Below are 17,905 nucleotides of genomic sequence, written 5' to 3'. Positions count from 1 at the left end.
GGCATGAAACTTGATTAGAGAGGAGAAAAAGAGAGCCACGCGGACAGCGAGACGAGAGGACGGGGGCCGTCTCTGCGTCCTATAAATGACATTGTAATTTTCAGTACATGAATTTTATTGTAGCTTGTAATCATTAAGGAGAGGAATCGGCTCAAATCAAGCTGCTCAAGTACGCGTATGTGTGCACTTCTGAGGGGTTTCTTTTAGACCATTAACCAGTGACGAAACAAACCAGTGCTCTGATCGCAAAACATGATGAGATTGTGAACGCAAGGTTAATGGCAATGTCAGAAGATGCTTTGTTGGAATTAAAGCATGTGCAATAGGTCAAATGTTGGGAGGAGTTAAAGATTGAGTGGATTCATTTATTTATATGGTTACACTTTACAATAAGGTTCAATTAGTTAAGTTTATTTATAAACTAATTTCAAGACAATCACATGCTTATGATTGTTCACGGCTGGTCCCGCGTTATCCAATTTATGATTCACCAATCAGACGATTCCTAAGCCACTATAAATACCCTAAGTTCTATATGACAGCCATCTTCGCTTTGAAGAATCCCCCTTTCAACCCTACTCCTCCTCCTTTACTACATGGGTGGCACAGTTGCCCAGTGGTTAGCACTGTTGCTTCACAGCAAGAACGTCACTGGTTGTAATCCTTACCAAGCCAGCTGACATATCTATGCTGAGTTTACACATTCTTCCAGTGTTCATGGGTTCCCAAGTTTCCTCCCACCGTCCAAAAACATGCAACTTAAGTTAACTGACTAATCCAAATCAGCACCTGTGACATGCACCTAGTAAGTAGTTATCTCTTAAGAGCAATCACTATCTGTTCATTAGCTACTACAGCAGGGGAGTTCTCGAGATCTACCTGAACTCAAACTCCCCTCTCGCCTTGCAAACAGGAGGGAGCCCCGGGCTCGAGGATCTTATGAGCTCAGGGCTCTCTCCCGGGACAGCATGCCAAACAAGCTTTATAATCAATCATCAGCTAAGTGTGAACTCTTGAATGATAGTTAATTTATTGAGTTACATGAAGTAAGGATGAACTAATATACAGTTGAAGTCAGAATTATTAGATCTCATTATTGCTTTTACAATTTTTCCCAAATGATGTTTAACAGAGCAAGGAATTTTTCACAGTAATTTCTACAATATATATTTTTCTACAGGAAAAGGTCTTATTGGTTTTAATTTGGCTAGAATGAAAGCAGTTTTAGATTATTTTGTTCTGATTTGTTTATTCTGAAACAAACAAGACTTTCTCCATCATTTGGGAAATGTTTGAATAAAAGATCATAGTGAGGTTAATAGTTTTGACTTCAACTGTATATACACCACGCCTCCAAAAATTCTAAGCAAAATTAATTCTGTATTTTTTAAAATACCTCCAGCTTTATCTATATTTTGTAATTAGATGGCAAATAGATGAAATTATATGATGTGTATATGTTTTTTCTCCTCAACTGATTTATATCACTTTGTTAAGATAACTCAAAAATTTGCAGAATACTTGCATTTTATTACTTGCAAACTAAATAAGCTAACAGAAATAAAGCAACGTTTACATGTCGGAGTCACTGGTTGCCAGACTTCTGTGCAATCTGTCGGACAGTGCAATAGGTGCATGGTGTGTCTTCTTGACTCAGTACCAAGTCTTCGACAGTGGTGTTTTTTTCAACAGTATGGGCAGGTCGTGGACGACCACTCCCCGCCACATGACATACTGATCCAGTGCGATTCATTTTTGCTAACAAGTAATCCAATCCACCTTTTGTCAAGATTTTAGACAAAAATTAACAAAGAATCCATGAAGCACTGTAGCCTTTCAGTTTTTGTAAACAAATTAAACTCTTATTTTCATTTGAAAACACCATTTTTATTTAAGCCTTACACTGCTAAAAATAAAAATTCGTCATTATTACGTCATTGCTAAGGAAAGTAAATAAAAGGACTATTTTAATGCTCAGATTGCGCTGTTATTCCTGTACTAATTTTTTTCATTTCATATACCTGTAATATGATAGGCAGTCTTATTTTTGCATGATATAATATTGCTTGTTTTTATTTGAGACTTTGTGTATATAAATATTTATACAACAGTTCGGTCTGGTTCTCGAATCTTATTGGCTGCAATATTCCCGTGATAACAGCTTTCGTACAGCCTCCTTACCCTTCCGTATTACTCCGCCCACATAGAGTGACAGCAAATGGAAATTTACTACATCATGTACTTTTGAGGCTTTTTTAGGCAAGAATATAGTTGTTTAGATTGCAACTATGCAGTTAATTTACAAGGATAGTACCTATTTTAAATATTTATCATCTCAGAGATTCATACTGAGATCTTACTGATGTCATACTGAGCAGAGCAAAGACGGTTGATGTTCCGTGTTTGCTTTGCTTTGGCTTTTTCGAGGTTAATAATTGTGATCTCCCGATTGCAACAGAGAAATAGTGGGAAATGTCTCTAGACTGATGGCATTTCATGCTGTTCAGCCTTATAGTCTTAAAATGTGAGCAAAATCACCTGTTTTGTCATCACTTTAGACATTACGCTAGAGAATCATTCAAATACTAGCTCTAAAATGACGTTGGTGAATTAGTAACAGTTTCTGCTATTTTGACGTCAGCTGCAGATGTGAATGAATGGCGGAAGAAAGTAGTTTCTCATACAAAAGGGTTTTTAGACTTTCTGTGTTTGATTTTCTCTTTTATACACATGATTGTGTCATCGAACTGTTGTTTAAACGCAATATCACACTCATAGCAGTGCAATATGGCTGTATATCGTCACTGGTGGGACACTAACGCACGCCTCCCACCAGTGGCAATATATAGAAATATCGCACTGCTGCGAGTGATATTGCTCATATAACATATAGACATTGTTTAGTTTTTTTCTGCTGTTAAAATGAAGTTTTGGTCTTTTCAGGTCCTTAAAAAACATAAATTGTCTTTTTTCACAAAAACATCACATCCATTCAAATTAACCGTCATCATACAAACCACATTACTGAGCATGTGTATATAGCAGGAGGTGACAGTGAGTTAGTGGAGGTGAAGGGGAGAAAGGGAAAGACTGAAGGAGAGATGCGGGTGAGCTGCTGACCCTGGACCAGTCCAATACCAACCTGACAGACTGTTGCTCCGATCTGAGCTGTTGTGGGAGCTGGTGGTGCTGAAATCCTGCGATTGGTTGTGTGGCATTCTATTAGACAGTCCGTCAGCCAATCGGTAGTCAGGAATGAAAAGGAGTGCTATAGTGGAGGCGAAGGGCAAAAAAGTGGCATCAGGTGTAGGGCAAGATGGCACAAGCGCATGCAAGGACGTGCAGTTAGAGCAACAAGCAGAGCACAACTCCTGCTTTAAATTCAGTTTATGTTTTTTTTTTAATTTGGACATTTCTCGCTTTATTCTCAGACTAAGTGAGTTGACTATGTATGTATGTATAATGTATTCAACATTATATTATATTATATCTCTACATATATAATATAGATATATATTATATCTCTTTTTGGACAATTCCGGCAATGCTGCATGCATTTCAGAAGGAATCTCAGAATTTAAAATGATTAAATGCAATAATAATTAATGTAGTTTTTAAAATTACTTATAAAATATAAAATGTTATTTATATAAAACATTTATAATATAACATAATATATTAAATATAATAAATATAATATAATAAATATAATATAATATAATATAATATAATATAATATAATATAATATAATATAATATAATATAATATAATATAATATAATATAACAATATGATAATATAATATAAAATAACAATGTGATATAATAAAATAAAACAAAAAAATTAATCTTCAAAATGTTTTTATCATTATAAAATATTATTTATTTATTTATTCATTTATTCATTCATTCATTCATTCATTCATTCATTCATTCATTCATTCATTCATTCAGTCATTCATTCATTCATTCATTTATTTATTTATTTATATTAACATTCATTCATTTCAATTTTAAAATAAATAAGCAATATTATATATAGGGATGTCCAGATCCAATCATGTGATCAGAAATCTGGCCTGATCACGCGGTTTCAGACTTGGGATTGCCTGCCGGGTATTTAAAGTTGAGGTGCTATTTGTTTTCATATTAATTTTTTTTATTTATATTTACTGTTGCATTAAAGTCCAAAAGTGAAGAATTTATGTTATTTATTACTTGATTGTTTAAGCTACCTCACATAATTTCCCTGTTTGTTGACAGAGTTGTCAAATGTTAAAATAAGGTAAATTAAATAAAAAATAAGGAAAATCCTGTATGAGTTTCTTCACTCTTCTTTATTCTTTTTTAAATTTATATTATAGAAGTACAATCAATAAATACTTCTGCTGCTTGAACAATCTATTTATTTAAAATGAGTTGAAACACAGTTCTTAAGTTTTTTTTGTAACAACTTAATTGTTTTGTTCAATCAACTTATATTTGGAAAAACGTTTACGTTAACTTGATCGATTTGTGTTGGGATAACATGAAGGTATTGTGCTGAACCTAGCATTTTTTACAGTGTATCGGATTGGGTTTCGGTATTGGTTGATACTCAAATGCAAATGACTCGGACTCGAGGACAAAAAAAACAAAAAACAAAAACGGATCGGGACATCTCTAGTTGTAATATTCATATACATGACTTTTAATATCTTATTTTATATATATTTCCAATAAGATGATACAGAAATCCAGTTCACTAGTTTTTGTAACAGAGCCCTAATTGCTTTAGAATCTCCCAATTAGGCCAGTTTCTTGGGAAAGCCAGAGGTTAACAACATACATTAGTGCTAATTTTCCTGGAATTTATTCTATTATTTGGCAAGTTAACCGGTTCATGGAAACATCTATATGTATGATTTACAGCTATTTCACAGTTAGAGGTTTATTCAAGCCCAAAATGAAAGTGAAAACGTTTTTTTAATAGCATCAAGCAACGTCTACAATTGATCATTTTGTTCATTAATATGGATAGTAGCGCTTCCTTTGCATTACAAAAGCAGTGCGCATTTGTCTAAAAGCTTTTCAAAATAGAATAAATCTTGGATAATGATGTTACAATCTTTAGCCCCAAGACAAATACTTAAATAATAAATGTCGGAAACACATTCAAGGGTCATGGATTTGGTTACGGGCCAATGGCACACATTCGTATTGTTCCTGAATGTCAAAAAAAAAAAGCTACAGTAATACAATGTTGGTCAAATTATCACTGATACAAACCTCAGGCAAGATCCAGAAATAGAGCAATTGGCTTTGTTTCAAAAGATTTTGGACGCAAAAGAAAGAGCACACACACACACAAACATGAAGTAATCAGCACAGACATACACACACACACACACACGCACACACATGTTGCTATAGCCCAGTGGGGACTTTTATGGACATGATGTCTCAAGTAAACAAAGAAACCCAGGCTGATTCTGAAAACGTACCCTTACATACATTTCTGGAGAGCGGCAAATATGTCCCAGGAGCTACATGTTTTTGCAGTTTTTCTTTTCATGAATCCACCAGAAGCCGCTGTGTATGCTTTTTTATATCTCAAATTTCTCTCACGAGTGCCACTCTCACCTGTTGTTCTTGTGTAAATCCAGCAGAGGCTGCTATCGACTGACTTACTGACCCACCCTCCCCCGTCCCTAAACCCCACCAATAATATTTTCAAATGTACCTATTGACCAGCGCCCACCCACTTCCTTAAACTTAACCCGACACTTTAAAAAAAGCAATTTACCACGTTTTCAGATTTTACCACAATCTCACCCAGTTATTTACTTGTTTTTTTTTTGGCTTCTGTTTATTCTTATGCACTTTTTGGAACATTTTTTCACCCAACTTGAACCTTGTCGTCATGGTCAACTCTGTATCTTAGGTCCATCGACGTATGCGGTGAGCTACTAGACCAGGGGTGCTCAATCCTGTTCCTGGAGATCAAGCTTCCGATACAGTTTAGCTCCTACCCTGATCAAACCCACCTGAACCAATTAATTAGGACCTGAAATCCACTTGATAATTACAGACAGGTGTGTTTGATAAGGGTTACAACTGAAATCTGCAGGAAGGTAGATCTCCAGGAACAGGATTGGCCACCCCTGTACTAGACAAATTGGTAACAGTGGGAAAGTCGTCCATATAGAGGTAAGCCTTAAGCGGGTAAGTGCGAAAAGGAACAACGTCATACCATCCAGGAGTGTTTGTTTTAAGGATGATATGAAGCCATACGTACTTCTGGTTACATGATTCGCAATCTCCTGGAAAATTTATATAGGGCTGCGCTTTCAGAATCAGACAAACCAACCAACCAACTGATCAAACATGTACACATCACATTTACTATATAACTGCTAGTGTACTATGTTTATATATAATAACATTAACCATTAACTGTTAAAATCTATTAGTTACTAGTAAATTAGTTAAAATTATTAGTAACTAACCTTAACTTTTCTGAATTTAAATGTAATGCAATAATGAAAACCTTCTGTAAAGCTGAAACAATAATTATTAAATTAATAAATATTGAAAGCGTTATACAAATAAACTTGAATTAAATTCAATTGTATATAATTTAATAATTAGCAATTATATTAATTATAAGCTTTTTTTTACCCTCTGGTGAAACAAGTCCTTATGAGTCTGTGCATTCAGGTTTTAGTCCCCATTGGGATATAAAAACAAGTACACACACACACACACACACACACACACACACACACACACACACACACACACACACACACACACACACACACACACACACACACACACAGACCCTGTGTTTTTCAGATTGACTCACTGTTATTGCAGGAGTTTTTGTCGGGCAGTGAGTAACCCAGGCTGGCCATCTCCTGCTTGGCCTGTAGGGAGGTCTTCCACTGGGCTTCAGGAAGATCCACTGCCAGCTCATGGATGCTGTTGGAGTGGAGGATCTGTGTGGTGGCATAGGGCGTGGCCTGGGAGGCTGGGCTTGGGCTACCGAATCCGCCTTTGGTGGTGAAGTCGATGCTGCTGTAAATGGCTCCATCCGAAAGCATGGTACCCGTCTTATCAGCCTGAGCACTGGGCATCACATCTGAAAGGCAGGAAAAGGTGGAATTTTGAGGGAAAGTTTTTGTGTAATTTGGTTTTGGTTTAGTGCAGGCAACGCTTCAAGCAATGCTCCCAAGCCAGTTTAAATTTCTCATTAGACGTTGAGGCAAAGGTTTCAAACAACCCAACAAAATTTGAAATAAGATAAATGGACTGGGGAGGGTTCAAGAAGACATAAAAAACACGTTTATCAAGGATTAATTTAAAATTACAAATTTTGGATTTAACATAGTGCAATCTATAATAATATTAATAATAATAATAATAATAATAAATAATAATAATAATAATAAACAACTATAATTTTATGATCCATATTATTATTATTATTATTATTATTAATAATAATAATAATAATAATAATAATAATAATAATAATAATAATAATAATAATAATAATAATAATAATAACTATAATATTATTATCCATAGTATTAATAATAATAATAATAATAATAATAACAACAAAAACAACAACAACAACAACAACAACAACAACAACAACAACAACAATAATATTATTATCCATATTATTATTATTATTATTATTATTATCATTAATAATAATAATTATAATAATTATAATAATAACAACAACAACAACAACTATAATAGTATTATCCATAGTATTAATAATAATAATAATAATAATAATAATAATAATAATAATAATAATAACAACAACAACAATAACTATAATATTGTTATTATTATTATTATTATTATTATTATTATTATTATTATTATTATTATTATTATTATTAATAATAATAATAATAATAATAATTATTATTATTAATATTATTATTATTTTATTTTTTATTATTATTATTATAGCTGTTTTTGTTGCTGTTATTTTTATAAGTAGGTCTAGTAGTATTAGTACACATTTACTAATTTGCATATTGATACACAAAAACATATTAAAGAAATCAACCAAACCATAATACTAATAATCTGTGAATATGAGTATGTAGATGTTTACTATGTGCTCTGAACGACAGCCATTTATTTTCTGCTCGTGTCTTTTCCCCTTTGACTCACTCCTGCTGTCTTCCTGTGGGCATTGTTTCTCTGCTTTTCTGCAGGAGGAGATGATGCTGTAACTCCATCCACATGTACGTGTGTGTGTGTGTGTGTGTGTGTGTGTGTGTGTGTGTGTGTGTACTGAGGGGAAAATGATATAGAGCAGCTGCATTTGTGGCTGTCCTTCACGACTCAGTGCTCGACCAGTGTCTTTCCCTCACCATCGGCTCTTCCTCTGTCTGACAGCGGGTCACAGCGCCAGCCATTAGTTTGAGCATGACAGCGGGACGCGGGTGGCGATATAAGTCTGTCTCTAGTGCATGATGAATAAATGTGTGCGTCCAAAAACACGGCCGAGGCAATATGCATACAGGTGTACATCTTACAGACAACAGCGGCACACCCTGAATGAGTGAATGGATCACTGTCTGAAAGTATGACAGAGGAAGAAGATGCTTACTACCAACTTCTAGACTAGAGAGAATTCGGTTTTAAAGGAACAGTTCAACCAAAACTACATGGTGGCGCAGTGGGTAATGCTGTCACCTCACAGCAAGAAGGTTGCATGTTCAAGCCCCGGCTGGGTTAGTTGGTATTTCTGTGTTTGCATGTTCTCCCCGTGTTTATGTGGCTTTCCTCCATTGCGTAAAACAAGTGCTGGATAAAAGAAGATGCTTTGAGGAATGTTGGAAAACTGTAAACATTGACTTCCATTGTATTTGCTTTACTATGGAAGTCAATGGTTTTCAGATTTCTTTAAGGTACCTTCTTTTGTGTTTAACAAAAGAATGAAACTCGTAAAGGTTTAAGTTGATTTGAGGATGAGTAAATGGTGAGTGAATTGTTATTTTTGGGTGAACTCTCCCTTTAACACTTTAAATGACACATTTTTACATGTTTAAAAGCTATAGTCCTAAAGGGATAGTTCACCCAAAAATGCTCAATTACTTCTCAAGTGGTTCCAAACCTTTATGAGTTTCTTTATTGAACACAAACAAAGATATTTTGAAGAATGCTGAAAACATGTAACCATTGACTTTCATAGTAAGGAAATAAAATACTTTTGAAGTCAATGGTAGAGGTTTGCAGCTTTCTTCAGAACATTTTTTTTTGTGTTCAATAGAAGACGGAAACCTAATAAGGTTTGTAAAAAAAGGTCAAAGGTAAGTAAATGATGACAGAATTTTCATTTTTGTATGAACTACCCCTTTAACACTTTAAATGAGACGTGAAAATCTGACATTTTGTATGTTTAAATGCTTTAATCTTTAGTTCACTCAAAAAAGAAAATGTACAAATGTACAATGTGCATTATTTACTCACCTTCAAGTAGTGCCAAACCTTTATGAGTTTCTGTATTCTGTTGAACACTAAAGAAGATATTTTGAGCAATGTTGGAATCTGTAACCATTGACTTCCTTAGTATTTTTTTTTTACTATGCAAGTCAATGGTTAAAGACTTTCATGCTTTCTTTTAAGTATCTTCTTTTGTGTTCAACAGAAGAATGAAACTCATGAAGGTTTGGAATGATTGAGGTTGAGTAAATAGCAAGTGAATTGTTATTTTTGGGTGAACTCTCCCTTTAACACTTTAAATGAGATGTTTTTACATGTTTAAATGCTATAATCCCAAAGGGATAGTTCACCCAAAAATTATAAATTACTCCTCAAGTGGTTCCAAACCTTTTTGTGTTTCTTTATTGAACACAAATTGTGATCTATTGACTATTGATCTTTATTGAACATAAAAGAAGATATTTTGAAGAATACTGAAAACCTGTAACCATTGACTTCCATGGCAGGAAAATCAAATACTATTGAAGTCAATGGTTACAGGTTTACAGCTTTCTCAAAATATTTTCTTTTGTGTTCAAAGGTAGAAAGAAACTCAAACAAGTTTAATGTTGACAAATGAGAAAATGCTCACAACATTTTTAGTTTTAGTGTACTATCACTTTAAGTGTATTAACTCCATCATAGCGACATACATTCAGAAACATCCTGGTTAATAGTCCGCTTTCAATATGTAAGACTTTAGTCCTGGTATTTTCTGACATTTTGTCTGTGTAATGTTCACTTGTTTTGTTGTTTCTGGAGTGTCAGAATGGCTTGTAAAGGCCCCACCCTATTCTAGAAAGCAGCAGCTCATTGACATTTAAAGGAACATGCTCACGCCCAAATAAGGGCATATTTGACAAGCTATAATAAGTTATGTGAGCTAAAACTTCACAGACACATGTTGGAATTATCGTCCAGTAAATTTATCTGTCCGCTTTAACCTAAAACATTTTACTCATCATTTTCATCCAGTAATTGTGTAATGAACTCCTCCTAGCCCTGGTGACAGTTTGTCTGATGATTGGTTTACCTCCACGGCCAAAGCTGAGGTCATTGGGTCCTCCAGATCCGCTGTTGACAGGCAGGCTGGGAGGCCAGGAGTCGGCGAGCCACGGGTAACCCGAATCACTGGCGTTCAGCAGACCAGGACGACTGCAGGAACACAAACCACACACACACACAAGTGAGACTTGATTCTGTCTGCTGAGTTGACACATTATTTTAGCAATGCATTTTCATCCATTTCCATCTCATTTGTGATTGCTGGATATGGATTTTAAAGATCAGTTTAAAGCAGGGTGACTGAGAGAGAGAGCAAATAATTCAATAATCGCAAACCGATCTGACCGAGAAGAAGAATATATTTGCAAATCAAGCATTAAGTGTGTATGCAACTTGACTATATCTGGAATGTGATATATGATCATTTCAGAAAGTACAAATTAAAAACTTTAATAATCTATAACTTTAAAAGATTTAGGCTTTTATAATAAACCTGTTTCCTTTTTCTTCCTTTCACAATGTAATATTTTGCAACAGCTTTGGAAAACGAATTAAACTGTTCATGAACTGAATGAACTAATAACAATAATAATTAAAAACATGACAGAGAAGCTGCTGAGAGTTCAGATGCAGATACAACACAGGTAACTTTCACTTGTTTTACACCTTTTTTCTTTCTTCTGTTGAACACAAAAGAAGATATTTAGAGGATTGTTTGAAATCTGTAACCATTAACTTCCTTAGTATTTGTTTTTCCTATGGAAGTCAGTGTTTTTTAGCTTTATTCAAAGTATCTTCAACAGACTAAAGGAGCTTATAAAGGTTTAGGATTTGAGGATGAGTAAATGGTGAGTGAATTTTCATTTTTGGGTGAACTATCCCTTTAACACTTTAAATCTGGTGTGTAAGTCTGGTGAAAATCTGACTTATTACTTGTTAAAACCATTTCCAGTACTAGGTTGCAGCTGGAATGGCATCTGCTGAAACATACGCTGGATGTTTGTGGTTTATTCTGCTGTGGCGACCCCTGATAATTAAAGAGACTAAGCCAAAGGAAAATTAATAAATGAACCCCCGGTTTCACAAACAAGGTTTAAGACTAGTCAAGATAACTTGCATGTTTGAGCTGTCTCAACTCAAAATAACTGGTGGAGAGATGTCTTAAAATATGTCAGTGTCATTTTTTTTTGTCTCCACGTGCACACTAGTAATATTTTTTCTAAGGCCATTTTTCTAAATGTGTCTTAAATAGCCTAATTTAACTAAGGCCTAGTCCTGGCTTAACCTAAGCCCTGTTTGTGAAACTGGGCCGAAATGTTATAATCTTAAACTCATAGTTCATCCCAAAATTACAAATTACTCACTATTTACTCACCCTTAAGCGGTTCCACATCTTTAAGAGCTTGTTTCTTCTGTTGAACACTAAAGAAGATACTTTAAAGAAAGCACCATTAACCTCCATAGTAGGAAAATCAGATACTATTGAAGCCAATGGTTACAGATTTTCATCTTTTTCAAAACATCATCTTTTGTGTTCAACAGAAGAAAGAAACTTGAACAAGTTTTTATAAAAAAGTAAAGGGTGAGTAAATGATGAACGAATTTTCAGTTTTGAAGTACTGTCCCTTTAAGTGTAATTTCAAGAGTTCGCCCTTAGCTGATGATTGATTATGAAGAGTGTTTGGTATTCTGTCCCCGGAGAGAGCCCTGAGCTCATGAGATCCTAGAGCCCAGGGTTTCCCCTCGTTGCAGGATGAGAAGGAAGTCAGAGTTCAGGTAGGTCTCAAGAACTCCCCCTGCTTGATAATGGTAGATGTAGATTATGAATGCTATAGAGTGTGCATACTGGATTCAATCCTTGTCTATGATGTCAATTTGGTTTTGTCGACTGTGGACTGTGGGAGGAAACCGGAGAGCCCAGGGAAAATCCATGCAAACACAGGGAGATCATTCAAACTCTGCACAAAAATGCCGACTTAGCCAGGTAAGATCTGAGCCAGTGACATTCTTGCTGTGAGGCAATGATGCTAACCATTAGGCCTCCGTGCTGCCCTGACAAGGAATTGGGGGAGTAGGGGTGGATGCGGGGAATTCTTCAAGACGAAGATGGCTAATGTAAGATACTCTGGTTATTTATAGTGAGTTAGAAATCGTCTGATTGGTGAATCAGTGTTAGTTAATGAGGACCAGCTGCTATCAATCATAAGCGCGTACTCCTCTCGAAATTAGTTTTTAAATAAACTTCACAAAATTTACTTCATAACAACGACTAATTTCCATTCAATTTTACTGACAATCACCACATATTTACAAACATTATTATCCTTTATCTGATGGAACTTCAAGAGATAGTGAAACATTTATATTTATGCAACAGCTCTATCTGGTTCTCGAATATGATTGGCTTATACAGTAGCTGCGTGATATTCTACAATAACAGCACTCATACAGCCTCCTCACCCTTCTATATTACTACAACCACATAGAGTGACAGCAGATCCATAAACTCAGTACAGTTTGACAAATGTTGCAGCTGTTGGGCAACATCATGTACTTTTGAGATTTTTTTTAGGCTTAATATAGTTGTTTAGATTGCAGCTATGCAGTTTATTTATATGGATAGAGCCTATTTTAAATATGTATAATTTCGAATATACAGCACAGCATCCAATAACCTGTCATACTGAGCAGAGCAAAGACGGTTGACGTTCTGCCACAAGATGGCGACATAGACCACATAATAAGCCCTTAGAGGTGAAAAACCCATTATAAAAGTGTGGTGATGAATTTATACCATAGTAATCTGGTAGTGTTTGTTTTGCTTTGGCTTTTTTGGGGTTATTTATTGTGATCTCCCAATTGCAATAGAGATTTCCTGGGAAATGTCTCTAGACTGATGGCATTTTATGTTGTTATACTCTTAAAATGTGGGCAAAATTACCTGTTTTGTCATCACTTTAGACATTATGCTAGAGAATCATTCAAATACTAGCCATATACAGCCATATTGTACTGCTACTCATGTGATATTGCTCATTTACATATACATACAAAAATATTTTCTTGCTCTTTAAAACATAACCTGGGAAATACTTGGGAAAAAAAAAAAATTATGGGGCTAATAATTTTATATTTGCCTGTATTGTCATAAATAAACAAATAAGCACATGAGCATCTATAGATTTTGCATCTATACTTGCTCTCACACACCAAACCCCTTTCTATAGATGCCGACACACACCCTCAATTACCAGATCATCCCTCACTATAATCCATCCTCTCAGCGCACCAAACGTCTGTCCATTACAACACACTCCTGCGCATCTGCAGATGCAGGTTTCATTTAACAGGTGTTGTGTGTGAATGTGAGAATGTGTGTGTGTGTGTGTGTTGTAAAGGCATCATTAAGACTTTAGACTGTCATGGGTGCCATTACCACCACTTTACTTTGAAATCGCCTCTTGGATGCTTGTTGCTATGGGCAACATATGCTGAGGAGAGCCTGTTTTTTTACCCTCATCCCTTCATTTGTGCTGCTAACGCCACACTCGCACTAAAAAATGGCTGTTTTCTTTCTCTTCTGATGGAAATAAAGAGCCATTGGTTGAGGAAGGCTAGGGATGTAACAATAGAGGGATGGAGAACGAGTGGAGAGGTGGATGAATGGAGCGCTCAAGGACTCCCTCGTTTTTTTGGCCCTTTCATCACTGTTAGAGGAGCAATTTGTGGTCATGGTCATGGAGACGGAGCAATGCTGGAGTGAACGGGAGATTGTGAGAGAGCACAAAGACATGAGCACAAACAGAAAAAAAGACTTCTTTTTTTCTGTTTTAAAGGCAAGTAAGTTCATTTGGCGCTTATTGTATGTTTTTAACAGTGTATGAAATGTGTGATCCAGAATCACAAAGCCAGCCTCATGTTGCACATGTCTGATTTTGTCAATAGCCAGATGTACATTGCATTTTAACATTATGGATTTTTTGTTTATGCCAAAAACCATTAGAATATTATGTAAAGATCATGTTCCACGAACCTATTAACCACACAAAAAAAAAAAACATATAAACTTAATTTTAATTTAAAGTTTAATGTGTATTGCTAACATTTAAACAATTTTAAAAGAGATTTACACAGTATTTGGATTTTATTGAACCCTCAGATTCCAGATTTTAAAATAGTTTCAATTATTTTTCTATAAAAACATTCATCAATGAAAAGCTGATTTATTAAGATTGAATTCAGATGATAAATAAATAAATCTAAATTAGAAAAAAAACAAACAATTATGATTAGATGATTATACAGCTTATTTAGATGGTGTAAATCTACTTAAACAGCTTATTCATTTGATGTAAAAATTAGAAAAAAAAACCCCTGACACTTATGAGAAGTGACTGTCTGCATAAGTGATACAAAAATGTAAACATTGGCATTTCTAATAAAAAAAGAGGTATAGTCTTCATTAATCTGGATCGACAATTTTTAAATATATTTTATAAATACAATTTTTTATAATTTAAGGAAATACATGAATGAATGAATGAATGAATGAATGAATGAATGAATGAATGAATGAATGAATGAATGAAAAAGAAAGAATGAATGAAGAACAAAGAAAGAAAGAATGAAAGAAAGAAAGAAAGAAGGAAGGAAAATTAAGGATTAAAGGCTAATCAAATAATTAATAAATAATAGCAAGGAAGAAAAAAGAAAGTAAGAAAGAAAGAAAGGAAGGAAGCTAGAAAGGAATGTGGGAGGGAGGGAGGGAGGGAAGAAAGGAGTAAAGAAAGGAAGGATGACGAAAGAAAGAAAGAAAGAAAGAAAAAAAGAAAGAAAGAAGGAAAGAAAGAAAGAAAAAAGAAAGAAAGAAAGAAAGAAGGAAAGAAGGGAGGGAAGGGAGGGAGAGAGGACGGAAAGAAATAAAGGATGAAAGTAAGAGAGGATGAAGAAAAAAGAAAGAAAGAAACAAAGAAAGAAAAAAGAATGAAGGGATGAAAGAAAGAAAGAAAGAAAGAAAGAAAGAAGGAAAGAAAGGGAGGGAGGGGGAAGAAAGGAAAAAAGGAAAAAAGGAAGGAAGAAGAAAGACAAAAAGATAAAAGTAAGAAAAGAAGAAAAGAGGAAATGAAAGAAGGGAGAAAGGAAGGGAGGGAATGAAGGAAGAAAGGAAGGAAAGAAGGAATAAAGAAAGAAAAAAAGGAAGAAAAAAATAAGAAACAAATGATGGAAGGAGTGGAAAAAAAGCAAGAAAGAAACAAAGAAAAAGAAAGAAAGAAAGAAAGAAAGAAAGAAGGGAGGGAGGGTGGAAGAATAAAGGAAAGAAAGAAGGAAGAAGAAAGACAAAAGGATAAAAGTAAGAAAGAAAGAAGGAAGAAGGGAGGGAGGGAACAAAGAAAGGAAGGAAAGAAGGAATAAAGAAAGAAAAAGGAAGGAAGGAAAAGAAGAAGGAAAGGAGGGAGGAACGGAAGAAAGAAAAAAAGTAAGAGAGAAAGAAAGAAAAAAGGAAAGAAATATCTAAAAAAAGAAAAGGGTAGAGAAAGCATGTGCTTTATTTGTGACAGTGGTCGGTTTTATAGTGTTGAATCTGCTATTGCTGCAGTCACGGACACTCAGGCGTGCTGTATAGATGTGCTGCTCTTTGTCTCACAGTGCAGGTATGTGTGTATGTTTGTCTCCCTCGTTGAAGCCTGAGGCGATACAGCGGTAATGACGGAGCATCAGCCGCCGCTCTCGGAGCCACAGGTTTTAATAAGGAGCTGCAGAGCCGAATGGAGGGTCCGGGACCGAGGCGATGGGGGTCCTGACAGACTAACAGCTCCTGATGTGGCAGCTGAATGCCAAAAAACAGGCCCTCAGGGGGACGAGTCAGTCAAACGGACACGCTCACTTCTTTATAGGGTAATGCATGGAGGAGCCGTCAAACCCTCCCCCTCGCCACCACACAAATGCTCCATACAACCTGTTTACACTTAGGTCCTCTTGCTCTTTTGTGTTGCTCGGCATTCAGGTGAACATTAGGAGTTTTCTGGCTCTCAGTCGAATTCTCAAGAGATTCTTCTGCTTCAGCTTTAAAAAATATTCTTTCTTTCTTTCTATCTATCTATCTATCTATCTATCTATCTATCTATCTATCTATCTATCTATCTATCTATCTATCTATCTATCTATCTATCTATCTATCTATCCATCCATCCATCCATCCATCCATCCATCCATCCATCCATCCATCCATCCATCCATCCATCCATCCATCCATCCATCCAAAGATATAGATATATCCAGAGATCTATCATCTAACAATCATTTATTCGTCTGTCTGTCTGTCTGTCTGTCTGTCTGTCTGTCTGTCTGTCTGTCTGTCTGTCTGTCTGCCTATCTGTTATATTATGTCCATCCATCCGTGTATCCGTCCATCAGTCCATCCATCCAGATATAGTTCTATCTATCCATCCATCTATCCATAGACTTAATTATATCCATCCATGCATAGATAAAGTTTTATCTATCTATCTATCTATCTATCTATCTATCTATCTATCTATCTATCTATCTATCTATCTATCTATCTATCTATCTATCTATCTATCTATCTATCTATCTATCTATCTATCTATCTATCTATCTATCTATCTATCTATCTGTCTGTCCGTCCGTCCGTCCGTCCGTCCGTCCGTCCATCCATCCATACATAAATATAGTTCCATCCATCCACCCATCCATCCACCCATCCATCCATGCATAGATATAGTTCTATCCATCCATCCACCCATTAAACCATCCATCCATCCATAGATATAGATCCATCCATCCATCCATCCATCCATCCATCCATCCATCCATCCATCCATCCATCCATCCATAGATATAGTTCCATCCATCCAAAGATATAGTTCCATCCATCCATCCATCCATAGATATAGTTCTATCCATCCAGCCATCCATCCATCCATCCATCCATCCATAGATATAGTTCTATCCATCCATCCATCCATAGATATAGTTCTATCCATCCAGCCATCCATCCATTCATCCATTCATCCATCCATCGATATAGTTTTATCCATTTAACCATAGATATAATTCCATCCATCCGTCTGTCTGTCCGTCCGTCTGTCTGTCCACCTATTTATCTATAGATACCCAGAGAATATATCACTTGTAATCAATACAAATGTTAACACAAGTCACTGTTTTTTTTTTTAAACCTTTCGAGGTAAAAAGTTGTTGGATGAAAATCAAGGTTCCATAATGCAACACAAAAGCATAAATAAAAAGGGAAAAATAAAAATGTAAATCATAAGATACAGAAAACTGTGAATTTATAGATATTCTTTATAGAGTAGCATCAATGTAAATGACTGCAGCGCAAGCTAAATGTCTAGTGAATGCATTTTCCCTCAAAC

The 17,905-nt window shown here is 35.3% G+C and overlaps 1 protein-coding gene across 11 annotated transcripts in view; it reads right to left on the bottom strand.

Moving 5' to 3' along the window:
* Positions 1-17,905, bottom strand: part of robo2 (roundabout, axon guidance receptor, homolog 2 (Drosophila)) — an 866,533-nt gene that overhangs the window by 30,004 nt on the left and 818,624 nt on the right. For 7 of the 11 annotated variants that reach the window (XM_073923230.1, XM_073923224.1, XM_073923225.1 and 4 more), the window contains 3 exon segments: positions 10,534-10,655; positions 6,847-7,122; positions 3,143-3,268 (listed from right to left, as the gene is read on the bottom strand). In XM_073923230.1, coding sequence (XP_073779331.1) covers positions 3,143-3,268; positions 6,847-7,122; positions 10,534-10,655 — 524 coding nt within the window. 11 annotated transcript variants of the gene reach the window in all.

The sequence above is a fragment of the Danio rerio genome, chromosome 15 (genome assembly GCF_049306965.1).
Source record: "Danio rerio strain Tuebingen ecotype United States chromosome 15, GRCz12tu, whole genome shotgun sequence".
In the NCBI taxonomy this organism is placed as follows: domain Eukaryota; kingdom Metazoa; phylum Chordata; class Actinopteri; order Cypriniformes; family Danionidae; genus Danio; species Danio rerio.
This window is presented reverse-complemented; position numbering and strand designations above follow the sequence as displayed.